The sequence below is a fragment of the Mercenaria mercenaria genome, chromosome 7 (assembly GCF_021730395.1).
Source record: "Mercenaria mercenaria strain notata chromosome 7, MADL_Memer_1, whole genome shotgun sequence".
Lineage (NCBI taxonomy): Eukaryota > Metazoa > Mollusca > Bivalvia > Venerida > Veneridae > Mercenaria > Mercenaria mercenaria.
Window position 1 is genome coordinate 81,155,716 of NC_069367.1, and position 26,009 is coordinate 81,181,724.

The 26,009-nt window shown below is 35.9% G+C and overlaps 2 protein-coding genes across 2 annotated transcripts; one reads left to right on the plus strand and one right to left on the minus strand.

Moving 5' to 3' along the window:
- The first annotated feature begins 301 nt into the window (after positions 1-301).
- LOC128558358 (IgGFc-binding protein-like) lies at positions 302-1,504 on the plus strand. The gene has a single exon (XM_053547298.1). It carries the CDS (start codon positions 302-304, stop codon positions 1,502-1,504), a length of 1,203 nt encoding a protein of 400 aa, XP_053403273.1.
- Positions 1,505-2,412: 908 nt separating this feature from the next.
- On the minus strand, positions 2,413-7,653 carry LOC123555200 (uncharacterized). Its single transcript, XM_045345871.2, has 2 exons — positions 7,612-7,653; positions 2,413-2,772 (listed from the first exon to the last, which is right to left on the minus strand). Exons 1-2 carry the CDS (start codon positions 7,651-7,653, stop codon positions 2,413-2,415), a joined length of 402 nt encoding a protein of 133 aa, XP_045201806.2.
- Between the last annotated feature and the right edge of the window lie 18,356 nt (positions 7,654-26,009).

A 26,009-nucleotide genomic window follows, 5' to 3' on the forward strand; every position in this document is an offset into this window, starting at 1 on the left:
CTGTAATAAAGCCCTATACTCGTCAATAACCGTACGGTAAATGTTACCAAACGATTGCCAAGCGTAAATGTATAAAGGCCAATCTTAAGATTAAGATTTTACCAGATCATATTTACGGCTTAAAGTATTTGGATAATGCTCTGAACTGTGATACCTAAGCATCTTCATGATATAAAAAAATAGCATCTTTTACATACATGTGCCCGTGTAAGTTTGAAATAGCAACCTTTGTACTGTACACGTCCTCACTGTTTTATCTTATGACGTAATATTTCTTTTGAAACTACTGTCTTTTTCAGAAATGCACTACGGAACTTCCTTTGTAACTGGATTTATGAAGAACTGGGTAGACAACAATGGCATTCCGACAATTTTCGTAACATGTCCAAGCGGCGAGGCAACTGTTTCTATTTCAATACCACATCTTCAAATTAATGAGGAGGCATCTACAGTGGGTGGGGTCCTTACAAAATCATACTCGACCACACTTTCGTCAGCAACATCCGGTTCAATATCTACTAAGGCAGTGTTTATTACTTCTGATACTCCCGTCATGCTCTTTTCCGGAAGCATGAAAAGTGGAAGCTCTGATATCAGTTTTGTTTTACCAGAAACTTCACTCGGAAGTAGTTACATAATTTCCGGCCATCCGTCAACAAACGCGGGTTTGGACGAATTTCTTGTTATTGCTACATCAGACACAACTCAAGTGACAATTACTTTAAAAACTGGATCACAGGAAACTATAACCCTAAACAGACTGGAAACTTACTATCGTGAGGCTACAGATATGTCCGGTACAATGATTAGTGCAGATGCACCAATATCTGTCTTATCTGGGCATGGGTGTGCAAACGTCCCAGATAACAATGTTAGCTACTGTGACTATATTGGAGAAACAATGCCACCAGAAAGCTACCTTGGTTCTGTCCATGTTTTAAGTTTTATGAAACCACGTCCTGATTTCACAGTCAGCATTATTGCTCCTAACGATCAAACTTCAGTCAGAATACACGACGACCTTGGCAATATCCTTGAAACCTTCTCCTTAATGGCTAGGGAAGCAGCGTTTCGAACCTACACAGGCTCAGCAACTATTTCTGTAACAAGCAGTTTACCTGTCCTCGTTACCCAGTATGGCCATGGGTCTTCTCTAGTATTAGGGGATCCCTCAGTGATGGTTATATCTGATGTTAATTTCTTTGGATACGTATATGACTTTTCTGTGCCTGCTGGTTTTAACGCTCCAAGTACTTTGGCGATTGTTATGTCTGATGCTTATTCAACTTCGGGTTTCCTGCTTAACGATATGTCGTTGATTACAACGCAAACAAAAACAATAATTATTCCGGGCTATGGCACTTACAATGTACTCTATGCTGATGTAGAAGCCGGGTACAACCATCTCTCCCATTCGCAAGGAAATGCTGTCTCCTTTGGAGCATGGATATATGGCCGCACAAATAACCAAGAATATGCCTCGTTACTTGGAATAACTGTGTAACATTCTTCTCTATGTTTGTGTGTTTAGTCACTTTTATACTCGCAGCTACTCTTTGAGAAATATGCTAGTTTCTATACCGCATTATAGTTTCAAATCTGCATAGTTTTATGTTAGATGGCACACGTGTAAAACGCAAAGACCCTTTTTCTTGCAGAGTGTTTTATTTCTTTCTTGGTGTTATTTTGTCTAATTATAAATTATGTTGAATAAGTTACCTAACCGCCTCGGTAGCCTAGTGGTAGAGCGTCCGCTTCGAGTGCGGGAGGTCGTGGGTTCGATCCCCGGCCGCGTCAGACCAAAGTCGTAAAAAATGGTACTAGTAGCTTCCTCGCTTGGCGCTCAGCATTAAGAGGTTAGTGCTAGGACTGGTCAGCCCGGTGTCAGTATAATGTGACTGGGTGGGGTATCATGCCACGTGTCTACGGCGTGATATTCCAGTGAGGCAGCACTATAAAGTTTGGCATTGTGCTCACTGCTACAAGTAGACACCGTCGTTCATATGACTGAAAAATTGTTGAAAAAGACGTTACACCCGAACACACACACATACTTAGTCTGAATCCCTTCACAAATATTGTCATTTATTTCCAAACTCAGCTGTAAAATGAATTTATCAAAAATAATATCAGTGATCTGACAATTCCAATACGCAAACAGGAGCAATATTCGATTCCACGACTCCATCAGGACCAACTTTTACAGATGTTAAAAAAAAGAAAAAACAAATATACAAGTATATGAACATTTGCTTTCTTTTTATGATAAAAAGTATCTGCCTTTGTTAAAATTGCTTTTATTTGAAGTTTTGTTGATAATAATTTTAGGTCATATCTCATTATAAAGATGTCTGGGATTGTAGCGGGATGTCAGGGATTGTACTGGGATGTTCGGTAATTGTAGTGGGATGTCTAGGATTGTAGTGGGATGTCTGGAATTGTATTAGGATGTCTGGGATTGTAGTGGAATGTCTGGGATTGTAGTGGGATATCTGGAATTGTAGTGGAATGTCTGGGATTGTAGTGGGATGTCTGAGATTGTAGTGGGATGCCTGGGATTGTATTAGGATGTCTGGGGTTGCAGTGGGATGTCTGAGATTGCAATGACATGTCTGGTATTGTAGTTGGATGTCTGGGATTGTAGTGGAATGTCCGGGATTGTAGTGGGATGTCTTGGATCGTAGTGGGATGTCTGGGATTGTAGTTGGATGTCTGGGATTGTAGTGGAATGTCTGGGATTGTAGTGAGATGTCTAGAATTGTAGTGGGGTGTCTGGAATTGTAATGGGATGTCTGGGATTGTAGTGGGATCTTTTTGAATTTTTAAGAGATATCAGGAAATATCAATTTTAGTCCCAAAAATGTTTTTCCTAGTACAATTTAGGCCTATATATAAAACTGAACACATATTCTTTTGAAATATTAATTACTTCTTGTCATTGGAAGTGCTGTTTTATGCTAATAAATATCTCATGAAAGTTACATAACAGTTTGTCAACAAGTCAAATTGAATTTTAAAAAACTTGTTTAGTGTCAAAAATACCCTATTGTAATAGGCATTTTTACTAATAAAGATAATTTGAATATCAAGCAAGTTTATATTACCTTAGTCAGGGTGCTTTCAAACGTTGTATAACAGAAAAGGTATTGTGATAAATTAAAAGGGAACATAAAATCAAGGTCACTCCTGTTACAACCTGGTATGTATTACAACTTTGATAGGTTCAGCCGGCTCGGCCAATATCCGGATTTGTTCTTGGCAGAAACATCCAAACAAATTTACGCAATCTTGAGTTTTTAATTCGTTAACAGACTGGTACTTTACTGATATTATTGAGTAAGAATTTAAAGGTAATGTTTTAAAACATAAATTTCATTTTCAGTTAGATATGAATCTTCTGTAAAAGAAGTGGTACATATGTATTCCGCCACGTGTAAAACTATATCTATTGTACACTTGTGAATCTTTTTTTTTCTTTCAGATTTTAACAAGTTTGGACATTCTTTTACAGCGTCAACTAGTAAAAGAGGATTTGAAACATGAATAGAGATTTACTCCTTTCGAAAGTCTTGTTGTCATAGTGTTGAACATTCCACTCGAAGACACAAAGTAGGAAAAAATGAAACACAGTCTTTATTTCCTCCATTATAGTTGGGTTCGTTTGGTCCCAAGTCAAACTATACCTTTTTATCCTGTCACTTGTATCAATTTCGATCCAATTATAAGGTGCCGTATATTTTTATCGATCTACGGCACTTGATCACATGACCTTGATCTACTTCAGGTGATCACGTGACTAGCCGGACCATTTTATATGTCCCGATACCTTTATTTCACCAGATCCGATTAAGTGTGTTTGGCATACTAAAATGATATCAGCATCGATAGCATAAATTATAGTACAACGTAGTTCATAATTATGTGTCGTCCAGCCGAACACATTTATATCAGCGACTTGTTATGATCCGTAGGAACGCGGTATTTCTTAGTTAGCACCTTGGTAAAGCAGCTTTCGTTCCCCGTTGTTCGTTGCTTAAGGTTTTGCAGTATATTATCAAATCACAGAAAAATACATGTTTTACTTTACTGTCCATTGGATTGTCCCCCTTTATAAAAGAATGTCATTTGTAAAAACATAAAAGTAAACAATTGTTCAAATCGACGTTTAACCTACTAGTGTGAAGTTTAAGTACTTGGACATTATTACAACTGCATCAAAACAAAGCCATGTAACAGTCTTTAAAAATGGTGAGTGTTTAAAGGCGTTGAACTGTTCAGAAGTATGGCCCTTTAATGCAGTCCCTTTCCAGAATATAATACATATGTGAGCAAATTGATGATGATTTTGTAGACTTATATACATGTATAAATGTATTATAAGCTGTTTAATTTTCATGTAAAACAACTCTTTCTTTCTATGATTTGGTGGTGTTGGATTTTTTTTCCAGAACCTGGACCTAACTCTTAATTGGGTATCACTTTCTTAAACTTGTATATATATTTCATTTTATTTCAGTCTCATCCATTTACATGCAATAAAACCCATATAAACAGTAAAACACATCACAATTGTACATGGCCTCTCTCTCTCTCTCTAAGAGACTATAGATGATAATTACTCATCTGATATTATTACATATACATGTTTATACAACTACAGTATTCGGATGAGTGGGCAAATGAGAGGGTAGACAGAAGGAGTGTGTCCAGATGTGAGTGAGTGAGTGAGTAATAAGTCCATGCGGAAGGGATCTCAGTACGGATCTAGATTCAGCTCAAGTAGCCTTTCCGTGTGTGAGTTTTTCGCACTTAATGAATACGCTTCCGTAATGATCTATGTTCCATAAGCTCATTGTCTTCATAAGAAAGCGCATTTACTCTTTTAGAGATCGGAAGTTAATTTTCACAACCCCTTGGCGCGTTGGCATATATTATTTAAGCTGAGTAGCTGCTGTCACCGTCGCAGTAGGCGATACATTTGTGCTTTGTCAAGGACGTATTTGTCGTTAGATAACAGTAATCTGCTCACTTATAATTACTATGAGATTTAGATTGTCTACCGGATTTGCTGGTGGTGTAATTTGAGTGATAAGGGCCCACCACGACCTAGTGACCACATTTTTCCTCCCACTCCGTGCCAATCATTCTGAAAATACAGTTATAATACAGCTATTCCATTCTACAATATGATAGGTGGATAATTTAGGCCCTCTCTGAATTAATGTGTGTTCAGAACTTCATCTGCAAACTTATTCAGTCATTCTCTTTTCAGCATAGTCTTATAAACATAGAATAATAACTATCTTACACTGTAGAATAAGAAATAAATAGTGGATTTAACTCACCTCAATACATCAGGTACAGTGCATACATCAACAATATATTTGAGGAAGCCATCCAGCTGGCTTACGGAAGGTCGGTGGTTCTACCTAGGTGCCCGCTCGTGATTAAATAATGCACGGAGGGGCACCTGGGGTCTTCCTTCACCATCAAAGCTGGAAAGTTGCCATATGACCTATAATTGTGTCGATGCGACGTTAAATCCAACAAAATAAATAAATAAATCAACAATATATTTAGACATTAAACACATTGTCTTGGCCTTATATATGTCACTGTCAATTTGTAACTAGATACTTATTCTCATTTTTTTTTATGCAAAGCACGTATAATTACCATCGTGGAAATACAAAAGAATACAGTTATTTTGTTTCGAGTCTTTAATTACGGTCTGATAACTCTGACCCAGTGTTTGTTCAACCCCTGGACTATAATCACTGTTGAATGTAGTGATTCAATAATCAATGCACGCACACTCTTTGTGTGTATCAGTTGTCAATTCGCCTCTCAAGCCCTTCGTTTTATTATTAAATCCTGATTCTTTATTATGGCATCATAAGACTTTTTACCTACGAGTATAGAGGATGGATATGGAGTCATTTGAACTCCCAAGAGAAAGGTTTGTTGGCATTTTTGATTTTGTACACTGAGGGATTCCTTTGTGTCAATGGCTAAATAATTCTTATTTTCATGATAAATAGTTCTTATTTTCATAATAAACTATTAGTAAATCAAACATAGGATGATCAGAATGAACACAAACGCTTAAACTAGAGTCAAGATTCAATAAAGTGTTCACTTGGGATGTATCAGCGATTAAATAAGTATTAACACTACCCACACTGAACCCCTTTGATCTGAATTTCGGCTGTTTAGGAACGGGTCACTACTCTTCTTTCTTTTTGCCTTCCTTGATTTATTTTTACTCCTTGTCATCGAACACTCCTTATAGTCCTATGATACAGATTTAGTTCATTTTTTTTCCAGTTTAAGCCAACGTAATTCTTTGTATTCTATCGTCAATTATATTTCGATCAAGTGATACGTAAGTCTATACGTGCCATGACTTCCTCCATCCGCCCCCTCCCTCGCATCCACACTTTGCACTGGCTAAAGTGGTACTCGATCATCAAGTAATGTTATAATGACTGGACACAGAACGGGGTGAATTGTGATATATTTTCTACGATAGAAACTTGTTACGTGAAAACCATGAAGAAGACATGCTATGATATACAAATAGTTTGATGGAAAATTTCTTAGAGAGGTGGGTTTTTTCTGATATTTAAATTTACGTTTGCACTGGATCTATGAAAAGATCCTTTGGAAGTTATCAAGCGACATACTAGCAGACTGGGTTTGACTTAGTCTGTTCATGACTGGTTATGAAATATGCAATACTTCTATCGGTATCGGAAATAAATAGCCTTTAAAACAAACAGGCAACGCTATTACTAATATCTAAAATAAAAAATAATAAAAAATAGATTGTCATGACTAGATTCAACAAACACAAAATGTGTTGAATTCTCTCTGTTTAGAGTCATTTTGAAGGCTCAATATGGTATGGTATTTCAGAAAGACATTGCTAACGATACAATTTATAAAAAAAAAAAGAGATCCTTTAGAAACATAGAATACAACCAAAAACAGTAAAACTTAAATTTGTTCGTAAGAGGAAATGAATTTTGCAACATCTCTCTTACCTATCTAGGCTTAGGTGTAATTCTCTAAGCATTTATTGAAGCGATTTCAACAAATGAAGACAACACTGGGGAGACTTTTACAGCTGCCAGTCGGCATTCCAACACTGTTGTGATGATTAATAAAACCTGTGAGAAGAACATTTGGAAGCAATTTTAAGTTATGTTGTTGATACATTGGTAATTAGTTGTCATAGAATCATATGAAACAAAGCAAAAATAATTAAATTAAATAGTGGATGGGTAATGAACAAAAAAAGAACATTAAAAATGAAAAACAAATATAGTGTTTCTATCTAAAACTGGTACATGTTATCAAAGTAAACATTACTAAAATAGTTTTATTCTGTATTCTGAAACCTTTCACTTGATCGTTATTCAATAGGAAACAAGTTTCCGCAATACAAATGCAATACATTTAAACGATTCTATTTTCAGTAAGCTGTTTTACGACATTGATTTGTTTCTTTCAAATTCAGTTTATTTATACTTAATGTACTTACGCTTTGACTCGACAAATAATGTATTCTAAAGTGCAATTTCCAAATGCAAACCTACTACGTTTTACTTTATATCTCTTAGCAGCTAACTGTATAGGTGTTGGGACCATTTTACCATCGTCATTATATTTGTAACTTTTCTAACAAGTGATAACAATAAACACGATGCAAAATCTACTTTCTTTATTTTTAGTGGCATTTGCTCAATTATATGCAGCTTTTTTGTACACAAATAAGAACGGATTAACAATTCATTACAGCATAACATACAAAAATCGGTGTCATTCGGACGAAGGAAAGTTTTCTATGAAACGAGGTTTGTCTGTCCCCCAATGTGTCGAAGAGTGCGGTCTAAGGAGACATTGTGCGGCCCTAACGTACAAAAGACGTTATGGTCTTTGTGAACTATTTTTGTTCGCGGAAGAATTAGACGTAACACAAGGCGACTGCATAATCATCAATGTATCTGATATAGCCGTGACAGAGGTATTTATACATTAATCGCATCTGACATCAGATTTAAAGACATAGCTACGACTGAGATGCTGCTATCCTTTATATTTTCAAAAACACAATTGACAATTTGTTGCCCAAATTTATATCAATTGATTTTGTGACCATAAAATATAGAGTACTGCTATCTATTTCTTAAGTTTGGGAATCTCGAATATTTATCATTCATTTGTTTTGAAACAGACAACATCAAACACAGAGATAACCTTGACTGGCAAGTGTTTTTCTAGAAACGTTCGACTTTTTCCTTTACTTCAGATGCCATGTGATGACTGTATGTTCAGTCAAACTTGTGACCCATATCTGAAGGCTTGCATTCAGAAAGGTAATATAAGTTAAGACATATTTCTTACACTCTTAACTGAAATTGTATCAAGGTAGTCAGCATTATGTTATCAGTCACTATATTTTTCTTGCCGTCATTTTGAAATTTCTCTATTGATTTATTTGATTGATTTTTGTGAATATGTTTGTACTGTACTTAAGCATTATGGCAATATAATTTTATCTATGTATATATTATATGTTTTACCTTTAATATTGTTATGATACTGTTAAGTATTTGTATAGAATAAAGCTATTTGGTCCATTTATGAAATTAATAAAAATAGTATGTCCTTTTCTGTTTATTAATATCTGATAAAAGTTTTTCATTAAAAGTTTTCGTTTTACCGAGGGTTCTATATAAGAGGTACAGGCATGTTAACGTGACGCTATTCTAGCGTGTTTTGACATAGAATGTTCAATAAATCATTGAAAAGATTACAATCTGTAGATGAAACTTTACAAAGCTGATAAATTCCTATTACAAATGATCTTATATATTTGTCTATGTCAAGTGCACGTTTTTTGTTTTTTTTTAAATGTTTTATCACTATTTATACCCTCGGGCGGTAATACGTCGTACAAATATTTTCATTCGGACTGGGCCCTCGTGAAATTATTACACCCGACGTATAACCGCCCGTCGTGCATAAATAGTGTTAAAGCACTCTTTTGCTATAACTTATTTCATAAATAATGGTGGATAACATATACAAGCCATCAGATGCATGTATAATACAATGTTGAGATTTCAATAATTCATTTATTGTACACGAGAAATACATATCAGTATCAAAATGTTTAAATACTACTATACGGTGTGAACACAGTTTGAACTTTTAACCATATAATTTAGTCGCAAAACCAAATATGTAATTGTGCCAAGATGTACGCATAAATTTTATATAATGACACAGAGGGCTGCCTATCTATAGCTAAAATATATGTAATTTCATGTGATCTCGACTGCAGCTAATCGAACAAAACAAGCACGCAAATGTTCGTCGGGTTTCAAAATGAAATTAATGTGTACTTTCTTTCAAGAATGCCTTAACACCACTGTACTAACTAAGGGTAAAATATTTGGTAATCACAACAACAATGGTGCAATGATAAAGTATGAGTGTATCCGTGGATACCGGGAGATAAATGACGGCAAGGGTGTTTGTCTTGAGACGGGGCAATGGAATGCGCCTATAAAATGTGTAATGGGTAAGTGGATATAATATGAAATATTTACATTCGCCCTATTCTTTTCCATTAAAAATTATGTTATAATGTTCACATGAAAAGCAAAAGAATGGCGCTAAAGTTATGTCAACGCTGCTTCGTGACAACGGGCCGCTGCTTTGATGCTGTCCGGGTATAGTCAGGGAGAAAATTCCTTAAACGACGTCCCAGTTGTTCGGTCTGGTGAACAAAATGGCCGATAAGCTGACTTTAAGTAAAATGCAACAAAATGTGTGCAGTTTATAATATAATCTTGTTTACAGATGGAAAGGTAATATAATGTAAATATAAGTTCGGTGTTCATGCGAAAAGAATGACAGAATAGGATCGGCAATTTAAATATGAATCGCTAGACGTTCATTTCGCATAAACACCGAAAAACAATATTTCATTTCTTAAAAGATAAAGTTATCTAGCCTTGAAACGTTTTTACTTACTTAAACTGAATGCGAAAATATTTGAGCGGTAAGATGTAGGTCGGAAGACTTTTGTCTCTTTGGTTACGGCACAGTCCTCTTTAGTAACTTGGCTATTATCATTCGTAAACTACGCCTACAAAGAAACAACAGTCACATAGTATCTGCTATTTCTGTAAAATGTGAGACGCCGAGTACCTGTATCTGACTTACTATACAGGGTTTGTATAGCCTCAACTAGAGTCGAATTTTCTATTTGATGGAAGTCATTTGACCGGTGTGCTTAAGTTCGGTGAGGTCATTTTGACTTCTAAACAGAGCAAAACATTTCTCTAGTGCATCAAATTCATATCGTTTGTAGTGTTTCTTTGTGTTCTCGTGATATATCCTGTCTTTTTTACAATCGAATTTGAATTCCTGCCATTTAACTGACAACTTTGCTAACCAGAATAAAACAAAGTCTTGATATTTTGTTCCCGATATGAAGTGCTAGCTTTTACCATCATTTTTCTTTCCGGCAATCTAGATTGTGGTAATCCTCCACCTATAAATAACGGTCATGTGCTCTCACTCGGTCCGGATTCTGCCTTTCTAACATGTGGATTTGGGTACCAGAGCGAAATGTCGACAATCATTTGTACTGAATCTGGGTCTTGGGACACCGTGACATGCGACCGTATTGGTATAGTTTTACATCAGATATCACTTTTCAAAGTTTCAAAGTTTATTTTATTTACCTTTCAGTTTGTACAAATATACAAAACATGAGACAAATACATTCATTATATACATGAGGGCAACAATAAAAACTTCTTAACATACACAAAAAAGAAGATAATACAGATATTGCTATTAGTATTTTAAAATCCGGAAATGCCAATTGTATTGCTTTTGATCGATCAATTATTTGTAGACAGGTAAATAATCATCACGTGGATTCTACTGGATACAAAAAGTTCATTAATTCCCCATCACGTGTACGATAAGCTGGACTCTTGAGAACTTATTAATCTACCGATGCTGAAATCTTTATTTAAAGAATGAGATTTAATTTCAACTAAATACTTCACAATTAATAGAAAATAAACTGATAAGTGCAAATGACAAATATGTGTCAATTATATTATCATATCTAAATGGGTTAAATATTAATTAATTAATAGTTAAATGATTGTTTACGTTCTTGATTAAAGCATATAAATATTATTGATTCAAATAAAAAAGCACTGACGTCGTTTCCACTTCAGATTGTGGTGATCCGCCAGCAAGTGCGCATGGAACAGCTTTTCCAGTCATTGGTACTTATTACTTAGATACGGCATATGTGACATGTGACGAGGGTTACCAGACCGAAACAACATCCATCAAGTGTACAGTCACAGGAGAATGGGAAACGGCAAACTGCATAGGTATAAATATTAAAACTACACAAAAGGAAGGCAAATGTTATGGATATTACACAAGCAAAATATATTAATCTACAGGAAACGGCAAATTTTATAGATACTAGTTTGCACACATGAATCCGACATTTTTTACATATTACACACACAATACAAGTAATGGCAAATATCACACGTGTAACATTCAGAATAGATACTTATAAGAAGGAACCAGATTTAAAGGTATTACACACAAAATGATTTTATTAAAGGGAAAGGCAATGTTGTTCTTATCTTAAATCCATCTGCTAGGATTTTTTAAATCATTTAAAGAAGTGAAAGAATTTTCAAAATCGGCTTAAAAACGAGAAAGTTGTGAGCATTTAAATATTTGATCAAATGGCGGCCATTCTGTTTCCATGTCAGCAAGAAACAAAATGGCGGATTTATGAAATTTCTAGATACAATGTACATATTTGTTCAAGCTATAATGAAAGAACGTACCATGTTTTACACCTCACACTCAAGAAACATCTGTTAATACGTACATGTATACATATTTTAAATATGCTAGTCTTTATAAAGATAAAAGACAACAAGCTATTAGGGTGTGGTAAACAAGACCGGCATCGACAACAGTGAGCTTGTATTGAGAACCAGGAGTAAACTAAACTAAAGGCTATAAAAAAAACTTATGTGGCCTGTTTTACTGGCTTTTATATGGAAACTGATTTTCTACATAATCATAATAATATTAAAGATACAAAAATGTATCTATAAAGCACTCCCTAGTTTTGCCAAACCTTTTGTATAGCAGCAGTTTACAAGTGGTAACGTAGATTTTTGTTCTCTCTTCTATGTCGTTTTCTGTTACATTTTATTTCACATGACAAAGGAAGTTATCGAATCTACAGTATGTAAAGTTCCTATTTCAGATTGTTACATAGGATCACGACAGGAATATATGGGTAGAATAAACGTAACAAAATCTGGACGACTGTGTCAGAGATGGGACTCCCAGTCACCTCACCCACATATACATACAGATCTACAACATTTTCCTGACCCGACATTAGCTGCTGCCAGCAATTATTGTAGAGCCCCGTCCGGAGATTATGATCCCTGGTGCATGACAATGGATCCGAATAAAGAATGGGAATACTGTGATGTTGAACAGTGTCCATGGACATAGACATGTGTCCAACTATACAAAATGATGTTTTCTATATTATTTTATATATTTTATAAAAAAACAAAGACAAATGTAAAACAGGGAATGCCACGTACCAAATTTCCAGCCTCCCCAAAACGAAACCTACAGCACGCAGACGTGAACACCACAAACACACACACCCATACACATACACGCGCACACACACAAAGCCAACACACGAGGACAAAACGAACAAACAAAGGAACACAGTGGGGCACCGCCTTGGAACGGTCAGTGGCAAAAACACCACTGGGGAGCTTAAACCGGTTTATGGTGCGCACCCAACCTCACTCTTACCCCCACTATGTTCCAAAGACACGGGACAGTGTAAATAAAAGTAATCCCCTCCAGGTGAATCTCTAACACACGTAATGGAAACAAAAAGGCATGGCATGTAAAACACAGAAATGCTCGTGTATTAATATATAACAAGAGTGCCAGAATGTCACAATATACGCCCGTCACATTAAATTTCTTTACACTAGCACCTGTATTTGCAAATGAAATTTTAATTTTCTAGTTGTTTACAATGTTTTTTTAGAAATTATTGTAATTCTTTTATTTTTTTAAGTCCACAAAAAAATCCTTACCAGGAAGAGATACCTTAAAATACACCCAAAATTTGAAAGTAACATCAATGTTGTACCACAAAAAAGTGGTCTTGGTTTTTCCCTACGATCAATTATAAAAAAGTTACAATGTAAGTTATTTATAGTAACAACTAAGGGAAGTTAATCTTTAAAGAGAAAAAAAAATAAAAAAAAAAAAGTCCATAAAAAAGTCCTTACCAGGTAGAGATAGCTCAAAATACACCTCAGAATTGGATGTAACATGCATGTTGTACTACAGAAAAGTGGTCTCGATTTTTCCCTACGACTTGTAATGAAATAGTTACAATATAAGCTATTTATAGTAACAGCAAAGGGAAGTAATTCAAAAGAAGGGACCAGTGCATGACACTCCGTCTCATGATGGTGTACAATTGTGCCAAGTTACATCAAAATCCCTCCATGCATGAAGAAGAAATGCTCTGGACAAAGTCTTTCTTGTATCTGACCTTTGGCCTCTAAGTGTGACCTTGACCTTAGACCTAGGGACCTGGTTCTTGCGCATGACACTCCGTCTCATGCTTGTGAACATTTGTGCCAAGTTGTATCAAAATCCCTCAATGCATGAAGAAGAAATGCTCCGGACAAAGTTTTCATTCTTGTATCCTTGACCTCTAAGTGTGACCTTGACCTTACTCCTAGGGACCTGGTTCTTGCGCATGACACTCCGTCTCATGATGGTGAACAATTGTGCCAAGCTACATCAAAGTCCTTTCATGCATGAAGAAGATATGCTCCGGACAAATTTTTCATTCTTGTATCCTTTGACCTCTAACTGTGACCTTGACCTTAGACCTAGGGACCTGGTTCTTGCGCATGACACTCCGTCTCATTATGGTGAACAACTGTGCCAAGCTACATCAAAATCCTTCCATGCATGAAGAAGATATGCTCCGGACAAAGTCATTCTTGATTTTTTCATTCTTGTATCCTTTGGCCTCTAAGTGTGACCTTGACCTTAGACCTAGGGACCTGGTTTTTGTGCATGACACTCCGTCTCATGATGATGAACAATTGTGCTAACTTTCATCAAAATCCCTCTATGCATTAAGAAGATATGCTCCGGACAAAGTCATTCTTGAATTTGACCTTTGACCTCTAAGTGGGGCCTTGACCGTACCCCTAGGGACCTGGTTCTTGCGCATGACACTCCGTCTAATGATGGTGAACAACTGTGCCAAGTTTCATCAAAACCTCCATGTATGTAGAAGATATGCTCCGGACAAGGTCTGTGGACGCCGCCCGCCCGCCCGCCCATCCGCCCATCCGCCCATCCGCCCGCCAGGGGCGTTCCCATAATACGTCCCGTTTTTCAAACGAGCGTATAAAAAGCAAACCTTTAGAACCAAAAACGTATGTACTCAATGCCTTTTCAGAAGACAGAGCAACAAGAGAAACACCCTTAAGGGTCCGACGAAACAGGCCAGAAGACAGATATCAAAACAGTTCAGTCCTGGTAGGATTTAAAAACTGCTTATCATAGAGTCCTCGCCCTCTTCCGTCAGACACAATCAAAGAGGGAAGCGTACTGTCCAACTGTAAACGGTTTGAACACTAAACAAGCGGCATGTCTCAAAACAGTTGGGTCGTAACCTCTTTCAATAAAACGTTTTATAATTTTACCAGATACATTTGGAAAATTACCATGACCCAAGATCTTACGAAGTTTGTAAACCACATCCCCATAAAAAACGGGTTTAGAAATACCTTCTCGCAGAAGAGTCTTTAAATTACTATTGAATTTTAAAACTAAATCAGAATTACGATAGTAAAATTAAGCAAAGTATTTACGCAATTTGTAATAACGGTAGCCTTGCTGAAGAAGTTTACTTGTAATATATAGATTACGTTCATTGAAATGCTTGACATGACTACACGCTCTGGCAAACCGAATTAATTGAGAAATATATACCCCATAAGATGTAGCCTGAGGTACATCCCCATCCAAATGGGGAAAATTTACAATACTAAAGTTAAAATCATTCCTCTTGTCATAAATTTTGGAATGTATAATATTGTCATAAATAGAGAGATGTAAATTTAAAAACGAAGCATCAGTATCCGAATTGTTAGTTTTAATTAACTGAAGCTCCCTAGGATAAATAGTACCCACCAATTCACCATAAAACGGATTATCCATATTAAGAATATCATCCAGATAGCGTGATGTATTATTAAATGCAGTTATAATATCTGCCTGCGTATCTTGAGAAAGGCTCAACATAAAGTCTCTTTCATAACAATATAAAAACAAATCTGCGACAACGGGTGCACAATTTGTTCCCATGGGAATACCAACTACTTGTCTAAAAACTGCATTCCCAAACCTGATGTAAATGTTGTTCAATAAAAAGGAAAGGGCTTTACAAACTTCGTCACAGGTCCACATTGTATAATGTTTAATAATATTGCTAGTAAAAAAAGCTTTATCAAAACTGCAAGCGAGAAATGTAGCATTCTCTCTGGCAAAAGTCTTTTGAATATGGGCAGTTAGTTTGTCATTTATTAAGTTATGTGGTAAAGTGGTATACAAAGTAGAAAAATCGTATGTACTGACTGTAGATACCTTGTAATTATTAATTTTAAACTTATCCAGGATTTCGCCAGAATTTTTAAGAATAATTATATAATTGTTGTTAATTAATGACCACGATCGTTCATTTGAACATCAAACAGGGGGATGGTATGCCATTGCAATTCTCATTTCTCATACTGTAATTGAATTGATATAAACGCAATGTCCTAGATTCTGCTTCTTACCTTACTGAATATGTCTATTTTTAGATTCAATAAATAAACAAAGTCTCAATATTGTTTTGCATCATGTATTGACATGGCTGTAACAAAACAAGTGATTGGAGAGTTACTATGCAACTGGAGGGCGATAATTTATTTCATTTATACCATAATCTTTTGGTCTGATACGCGTCGCTTATGTTTTTACAATATTGTGCTATATATGCATTATGTCATAACGTAAAAGTTAGCTCTGAAAACTTAAAGTTGGTAACTGCTTATAACATCTGTTGATGCATGTTAAAATAACAATTATTTCAATAGCATTCCATTTTCAAGCATAATTTTGGAGAGAGGGTGAGGAGAGGGAAACTAGGCAGATATGATGTATACTGAAGGAGAGGAAGTCATTCTTTGTCATCATGCCTTAAAAGTGACCTTGACCTTAAAAGTGAGATTCTGGAATTTGAACGTGACACATCGGTCTCGTTAAAGGGAACCTTTGTACAAAGAAATGTTAAAATCCCTTGATGGAGTTGAGTGACTGAGCGTACAGGAAAAATACCCTGATATATTTTGATCTCCAAGCGTGACTTAGATCTTAGAGCTAGGGATTTGGGTGTTGCTCCTGGCTGATCGGCTGTTATGGGGAAATTAAAACAAAATGTTTCGATTTTGTATTTAAGGCATCTGAATTTAAGAAGATACACCCATATTTATGATCTATGAAACTTAGAGCAGGCCAGTTCTTAACAGCCTCACATGTACTTTACTTCCTTTTTAGTCAACTAATTTGGAATTCAATAGAAATTGAAAATACTTTTACCCAGCAGTTATTGGCATTTTAGGTATTGTGTTATTATTGTTTCTATTCATTTCGATAAAAAAAATGTTTTCCAAGTTGACATACTTACAACAATCATTTTGAATTAAAAAGGGGTGTGTTTGTTTAAAGACATGGGTTTTTCACCTTTGAAGTAACTTTGTTGCCATGATAACAAATGGTAGTAAAAACTTAAATTATGTAAATGTTGATGTCTGATTTAATATTTACCTTTCAGAATCGATTCGAAATTATGAACAAATACCAGTGTATATCCAAGAAAGAGATATATCATTAATTACATAAATATATGTAGGAGCCGAATAAGGCTGCTCTTGGAACTATGCCAAAAGCAATATTGTATTCCATAGGTACAAGACTTGAAGTCGAGAGGTTTGAATCCCGTGCAAGGTGAATGTTCATGTGGTAACAATCTAGGAAAGTTTAATATGTTTAAGTACTTTCAATGATAAAAAAATGTTTCTGTTAACAATTTACATTGACTTAATCATATAACAAATTTACAACGCTCAAATATTTGCTTTTGAAATATTAATAATCTCAGCCATTTTCACCCAGCAGATTATTTTGTGAACATTTTAAAATATTGTATTTCTGGACCAAGAACACATACTACCTTTAACAATCAAATTAAATCAAAAGACCTACAGAACACTTTAGTCAATAATTTGCTAGATACAGCTTTAAATGATTATAATTCTGTTAAACTATCAAAACAATGACAAGCTTTTTAAGGACAGATATAAATAACGTAGACGTATGACTTGAAGAGTTTATTCAGAAAATCCCCCTGATCATGCACATTCCAGTCCAAGTAAATACTCAGTAAATACAAACTGCAATTTCAGACATATCACTTAATTTTTTCCAAAATATATAAAAAAAAATACAGAAAAAAATCTACTTTACTTATTAATGTAAATGTACATGCTGGTTAATTAGAATGTCATATGCCTTGTACATCCTAGAATGAAACATGATTTATTGGTGACAATTTTACTGAATTTCTTAAGTATAATAGATGTTGCTACATATAACTCGGCGATTTTTAAGTATACGCCTGATAGAGCACCGTGCCGGCTTGCGGGCGAGGAGTGAAAAAAGTCATTTTGTGGTGTGGGAGTGTTGAGGGGGTGGGGGACCAGAGCAGTGGGGGTGACCGGATGTTGGTACACAATTTCACATACTGATAATAAATGTTCTGGAAAAAACTGCTGATCTAAATTCAATTAAAGTTTCAAAGTTCTATGTCAAATATTTTGCAAGGTTTGAAGCAAAAATTGCAATATTTACCCTAAATAGCTAACACTAGAAACTACTAAGGGCCATAACTCTAGTGTTTCTTCGGCAATAAGATTGAAACTTGAGGGCTATGGTGGTGAACATGTAGATGAAGTTTTATTTTAACATTCCAAACCACTTCCTAGATATGGCTCCGGATAGACGGACAGACGGACGGACAATCCCTAAACTATATGTCCCCGCCAACGGCTTGGGATAACAATCTTTTATTTAATTGTGGGTGACGATGGTGTGGAGGGCGGTCACCAGTTATAATACTACTGACCTTCTACAGCCAGCTGGAGAATTCTTCATGCCTACAATTTGCATATACCTATTTCAATCATTTAATAAATCTTATATCAGTAAGTGCATAAATTATACATCTTTCCAATACTCCTGTAAGGAAAATAGTTGAACAGAAAATGACCTCCCTCTCCACGAAACTATTTTAAAAGGAAAAAATACATTAAATAATTTTGACTATGTCAATCAATTGTTTTACTTAAACAAAACAAATTAATGTATAAATTAATGTTCTACTGTCTCCTGCTAATACAAATACAAATACAAATACATGGCATTTATATAGCGCAAAAATTATAAAATATTCTACTGCACTTTACAATTACATAACACACATTTAAAACATATAAATTCAAAATATGAACAGGATTCTAGAACAGATTCAGACATGTATAAATACTATTTTATACCACTACTGATATTTTGTATTTAACAAGAGTACACTCATTGGTCATGATACTGACTAAAAAATGTGTTTTCAGTTTTGATGTAAAGCTGGCTTTAGACCATGCTTTAGACCGAATGTTTTTCAGATAGCTATATAGATCGTTCTATCATTTGAAACCAACGACGGCCATAGATCTGTCTGCTAATTTTGTGTAATAATTGGTCTGCTGATGCGTCAAGTATGGTGTACTGTGTGTTGTGTGCTTGTCACCTTCCGCTTTCAGCCTCCACCGCTGGCTAGCCCTCTGGTGAAAAAGGAGCCGAGTGCGTAAGTCTTCCCTGCCAGTACACAGCCTCTCTGCAGACAAGCCCTTTTGCAGTGCTTCCGAGTTGGCGCCACACGGTAACTGAGCACCTTGCGGCCTCAGGCAGAACTGCAGAGGACTCGGAGGAGGTCTGCCCCAAGACATGTGGCATGCCAGGCCCACCGGTGTGTGGACACGCCCTGATGCCTATGAACAGACCCCCAGCTATGGGACAAATAGCTCCTGTGTTCCCAGGTTAGGGTTTTAACTCGGAACTAAGGGTGAGGTAACCCCGAAAGAAACCTAGAGAGTTGAAGACAGAGGTGCTGGGCCATTGGCACTCTCTTAACGAACCACAGCACCATGCAATATCGCTATGTCTACACAGCCATCCGGTATTCACCAACGTGGTGCTGAATCTCTGAGGTCCCTCCAGGGGGATTCAGTGCCGGGCTCTGAGCCTCGACAGAGTCCACCCACAGCTACTGGGGGTCCCTCCTTCAATCCACAACATGCAAAGAGAAGAAGGAGGAACATACCAAGGAAAAGAACCAATCCGCATCAACCTTTCAGGCTGATGCATTGGAATGCGGAGGGTGTCTTCAACAAGAAAGTTGAACTTGAGCATATCCTCCACGAGAAAGACATCAATGTCTGTTGTATTCAGGAAACTCACCTACAGCCAGAGAAATCCTTCAAAGTCAGAGGATACCAGTGTTTCCGCTGTGACAGAATTGGCAGACGAAAAGGAGGCATCATGACATTGGTCAGGAACAACATCAGCGCTGTCCAGACCAACACGCATATGGATGACTCCGAGTTCCAAGTTCTGAGCCTCAGAAAGAACGATTTCAGATTGAAACTTGTGAACATATACTCTCCAAGTGACAAAGCTCTGTCCCTTGACAAAGTTACAACTGATGAAACCAGGTTCATCATTGTAGGAGACTTTAACAGTCACTCATAAAGCTGTGGATATGACCACCTGGATAAACGTGGAGAGGAAGTTCAGACCTGGCAAGATGATAACAAGCTAAACCTCATCAACAAGCCAGATGATCCCCCAACTTTTTACTCCAGAAGCTGGCGAACAACATCAACCCCTGATCTTGCTTTATGTACTGATGACATACATGGACATGTCAAGCGGGAAGTCAGTGAACAACTAGGAGGTAGCGACCACCGCCTAGTCCAACTCACTATGGACCGTATAGCCTCTACTTCATCTAACATCCCCAGATGGAACTACAAGAAGGCCAGATGGACCTTTTACCAAAGTCTGAGTGATGAGCTCTGTAAAGTCATCAGAGTGGAAGGTAGAGACATCAACCGGGTTGTCAAAGACTTCAACGCCAGTATACTTCAGGCTGCTTACAGCGCCATTCCAAGGGGAGCAAGAAAGGACTACAAGCCCTACTGGAGTGATGAGTTGGAGAATCTACAGGCAAAGTTATCAGAAGCCAGGGAGGAAGCAGAAAACAATCCCTCACAAGAAAATAACCTCTCTCTACAGCAAGCCAAAGCCAAATTCCTCAGGCACAAACGGGAAGCACAGAGGAAGAGCTGGAGAAACAAAACAGCCTCGCTCAACCTAGAGCGAGATGGCCAAAAGTTGTGGAGTTTGACGAGACAGCTGAACGATGAAGAAACAGGAAGAGGCTCAGTAACTTTGGAAGAGAATGGTGAACTGTTGACGGGTAAACAAGCGGCAAACACTTTTGCTTCTAATTACAAAGATGTTTCCAACATCCTCATCAACAGGGAACGGCAAAGGGGAGCCCGAAGAGAAAAAAGGGAAAGGCAGACAAGCCAAGTGACACCAGAATGCATGAAGCAGGGTCTTAAACTGCATGAGCTACAGACAGCTCTTAGGCAGTTGAAGACAAAGAAGTCTCCTGGACCAGATGGAGTCACAAATAAAATGCTGACCCATCTAGGCACTGAAGCAATTTGCAAACTCCTGGAAAGGACCATGTATGATAAGGGGTGTTTTGGGCCCCCAATTCAATTTTGTTTTTAAATGCATCATTAGACTATAAAATATGTCTATTTTCTTTATTTAGTTGCCAAATATCTAAATAAATTTCAGTATTTTTTAAAATACTGATTTATATATACATGCTCCAAGTGTGTGAATATTTGCTTTATAAGGGGGTTATGCTTTAAATAAGTGTCATTTTGAAGTTATACTTAACTTAAATTAGAAATTTATTTGATCATTCATTGCTAATATAGTGTGAAATTTATTTTGACATTTAATATCCATTATAATATTTGGGATAAGAAAAGAAATATAAAGGGAGATAACTCTTCTTCACTCAAAACAACGGGAAAATTTAAGGAAAAAATTTAACTAAAATGCATATTTTTTCAAATTTCCACCATAAAGACACATCATGAAATAAAAAATTTTTTTTATTCTATTTTTATCTTATTTTGTAAGTTTAGAAATTGGCCCAGGGGTTAAAAAATCTAATGACTTTTTTCCCAAAGGTTCAGATTGATTTCATAGCATTTTTTAAAAAGGGCCCATCCATTATTTCTCCTCAATTCCCAAAATTTTTGGTTTGAGATATTAAAAAAAAAAAAGAAAGTCTATAATTAACTATAGAAAAACCAAAGGGTTTTTGGTGCCCATAGGGAAATTTCCTGGGGGTTTTTAAAAATAAACAAGGGGACTAAAAGACCCCAGTTTGGGCTCACCTGAATTACACTGTTTGGCTTGAACAATTTTGGTAAAGGGCCCCAATGAAAGGAAAAATATTTGTAAAATTTTTTTGAAATAGGGCATGTCTGTTCTGAGAAGATGGATTATAAAATTTTCCCAAAATTTAAAAAAGGACGGGAAAGGTGTAGAGGAAAACATAGATAGAAAACAAATAATTTTTTTTTAAAAATTTGACGGGGGGGTTTTTTACTCGCCTTTTCGAAAAAAAAGGGAGAGCATTCATCCCCCCGGCGTGGGCATCACCTTTGGGTTAAAATTTTTTTGTTTAAAGGGACAAAAAACCTTGTTACAATAAAGCTTTTGAGTTGAAACTTTAAATACTTTATTTACAATTAAATTTCTAAACCAGGAAACAATCCCCATTACTCTGATCTGATTTGAATTTTGCCAAAATTTATGCCCCTTTTTAAACTTACAATTTTTTGGTTAAATTTTTTTGAAAAAGTCAAATATCTCTTTTAAACTTTAAAAAGCTTTTGTTTTGTACTTGAAACTTTTTTGGACGGACGGACCACTAAAAAGGGAAAACCCGACAAGGACGTTTCACAAAATTTCACCGAGCCTTTGCTAAGGTGAGCAAAAAAAGACCCCAAATTCCCAAGAAATACGGTCCCAAAAGTCAGGTACCTTGTGTCAAAAAAATTTTGGTGAGAGGGAAAACCCAACTACTTTAATTTTGAATCAAATCAATTTAATAAAAGTGCAATAGATGAAATGCACCAAACATTAACCTAAAGGGGTCAAAAGTAAAAAAGGGCAGAAAAATTTATGAAATCCGGTGCAAGTTTTTATGGCCCCTAGTATCATATAAAGTGAGGGGGTGTTATGCCCAACTATTTTAAAGTTTGAATAAAAACCCTTTTTGTAAAAACAGAGATATCGTGAAAAGCATCGAAAGAACCAAAATTTAAAAAGAAAAAAGAGAAACATAATTCATGAAAATTGCTGCTAAAAATTTAAAGAACCTTGAGTCAAAAATTTTTGGGGGTGATGATGTAAAAAATTTTTTTAAGTTTAAAATCAAATCCATTTAGAAACAAGGCAGTCTGAAAGACAGCTAAATCCCCCGCCCACTGCAAATGGATAGTGAAACGTAAACCTTTGCCCTTTAAAGGGGCAGTGATTTTAAAACCTTGAAGGGACATGGCTGACTCATAAATTTCCCGCACAACGTCTTGATGAGGTACCCAATTTAAACCCGGGTTTGTTTAAAATCCTTAAAGGGGTTTTTTAGGAGATACAGAGTGGACACCCAAAAAACCTTTGCCCCCTCAGTTTGCCCTTGACCTTGAGCGGCATGGCTGACTCATAAGTTCTGCACATTGTTTTTGATAAAGGTGATCATTTAAACCCAAGTTTTATAAAATTTTCCCTTCAAGGGTTTTTAAGGAGATATAGAGGGACACAAAAGGGGAAGGGCCCAAAAAAACCTTTGACCTTGAATTGTGACCTTGACCATGAGCTGAAAAGGGGCAGACTCGGATTCGGCAAAATTCGTCTTGATGAGGTAAAATCATTTGCCCCCCGTTTTATAAAATTTCCCTTAAAGGGGTTTTTTGGGAGATATAAAAACGGACAAAAAATGGAAGGCCCCAAACCTTTGACCTGAGTTGAAAAGGGCAGACTCGTGAGTTCTCAAAATCGCCCTAGATGAGGTAAATCATTTGACCAACTCATAAAAACCTTAAAGGGTTTGAAATAGGAGGGACACAAAAGGGGAAAAGGAAGGACAGAGGGAAAACCCATTCCTATAACCCCCACCCAACCCCCCCCACCCTTGTGGGGGGGGGTTTTAATAAGTGAAAAAGAATAAAAAGGGGAAAACTTAAAACTAAAATTCTAAGTAAAAGGGGAGAAAATTTCCCTAAAAAAATTGGTGAGGAGTTATGATCCTTGTGTCATTTTAATGTGGGTAAAGATGACGAATAACTATTTTAAGTTTAAACCCAAAGTTTTTGAGAAAATTACTGAGATAAAGAGAAATTTCCCATCAAAATTTTAAACCCAAAGGTAACGCAGAAAGACCCGGGGCCCCAAGTAGGAAAAGCTCCCCAAATTTTTTCGTATATCTGAGCTAAAAAACCTTAAATTTTTTCCGTGTAACTTTTGACCTTTGAATCACCCCATCAAATCTTGCATGAAACCAAGTTGGCTGAATAATCCTGTTAATAGGGGTATCAATCCAAAAAAAAAAGAATTATTACAGTCCTTAAAATGAATTGCACTCTTTGGAAACCTTTCAAATGCCCATCATTTTTTTTGGGAAAAAGAGTAGTTGAAATCGTGCAACAGTCCATAAACCTTTTAAAAGTTTTCTTGCAAAATAACTGAAAATGATGCATTTTTTTATTTAAATTTGTAATTTCTGGACAAAGATCTGACAGACTGGACTAGCCCGACAAAACGGAATAGCAAAACCCCCTGTAGGGAAAAAGAAAACTCACTTTCAAATGAAAGGGGGTCCTAATAACAACACTTTTTTAACCCAAATACCAGAAAAATATCAGTCCTGTAATTTTTTTCAAAAAGCTTATAATGTTTGAGTACTTGCCCAACACTGTAAAGAGTTATTAATAATAGATTCAAATATGTTTAAGTAATGTAACAAAACTGACAAATTTTTGATAAATCAACTAATTTTTAAAATACAACAAAAGGTAGTTTGTTTTTTTTCTCCCTGATTAAACATTTTTTAGTTAGGTATGAAATTTGGGTATTTACAAAATCAATTTATTTTTTAGAGCTTTTTGGTAAAATAATTTGTGTGATAATTATAAACAAATCACTCCTTGACATACAAAATCAAATCCTTGAAAAAAAAACCCCTTTTTTTCCGCATTTTCACACACTGTTGACAAAAAAAAAACCTTCAATTCTAAATCCTGAATCAACTTTGTTTGCTTTCCCTTCCTTTTGAAAGTTTACTTGGGTAGTTTTGGGGGACTAGTTATAAGAAAACAAGATAAAGCAAAAAATTTTTTTTCTTTTTGGTTTTGATCCATCATGAAAATAAGACCATTCTCATTTGTCCTCATAGTGTAGTTTCTGTAGCCCGAAATGTTTGTCTCCATATGTTATTTCCCTTTCTGTTTTTAAAAACCAATTCATTTTTCCCGAAATAAAGAGTGAAAACAAAAACTGGGAAATGCACAAAATTTTCAATTTAAAAAAGTTGTTTTTAAATTAAAAAAGTTAATTGCAGAAAAAGAAAAATACAAGAAAAAGTTGTAAGAAAATTTTTTTTTACCCCCTGCAACCACCTTTCACTTAACCCTTTTAAGGTATATTATATCAATTTATAGTAGCAAAAAAAATAATTTAAAAACAAATGTCATTGACCCCCCAAAGTGCTTTACCCGTGTTCCCAAAACTTCAAGTGTGTTTTGGGTAATGGGACCAGTAAAAAGGGGTTTTGGGGGGTTTTTCATTTTAGCCTATATTTTTACAATTTTTTGACCTGTCCAAAAAAGTTCCCACTTTCATTTTAAAACGGGTTTTTAAAGCCTTAACATGGGGATGGGCCTTTTTTGGGCCTTTAAAGGGAAAAAATCTGGAGAATTATGTAACAGTCAAACCCCCTTTTAACACATGCCGAATATCAAAGCGTAGATAAAGAATTCAAAAACAGACTGGTAAATTTTTGTGATGAAAATTTTTTAAAAATATTTTTTTCCTTTTTTGGGTGCAATGGGAAAACCCAAAATCTGCCTGGGGTAACTTTGATTTTATGTGCAATAACCCCCCTTAACTAGAGGCCCCCCAGGAAAAATTTCGGGGCCCCCCCCTTTTACCTCTGTGGGCCTTACCTTTTAGATAGGAACCTTGGGTTTGCAAAAAGGGGCCCCCTGTCTTTTTGAGATTAAAATTCATGCCAAAAAAAAACATGATTTTCTTCATGCCTTCAAAGTTTTTGGCCGAGAGATTCAAAACAACAGACGGGCGGACACACATAAAACAGCACAGCCCCTTTGGCCCTTACAAAAATATAGTAAAGTAATTTAAAATAAATTTTCCCTAAAAATCTTACTGTTTAAAGAAGTTTGTAACGCTTAAAAAGCATTTTCTTTATTTTCTCAAAACCCCTTAAAACAATGTAGCAAAACAGGTTTTCTGAAAACAAAAAATTTAAAATGCATGTTTTTTTTTTTGAAAAAAATGAATATCCCCGCTCAAAAAATGCGTTTAAAAAATTT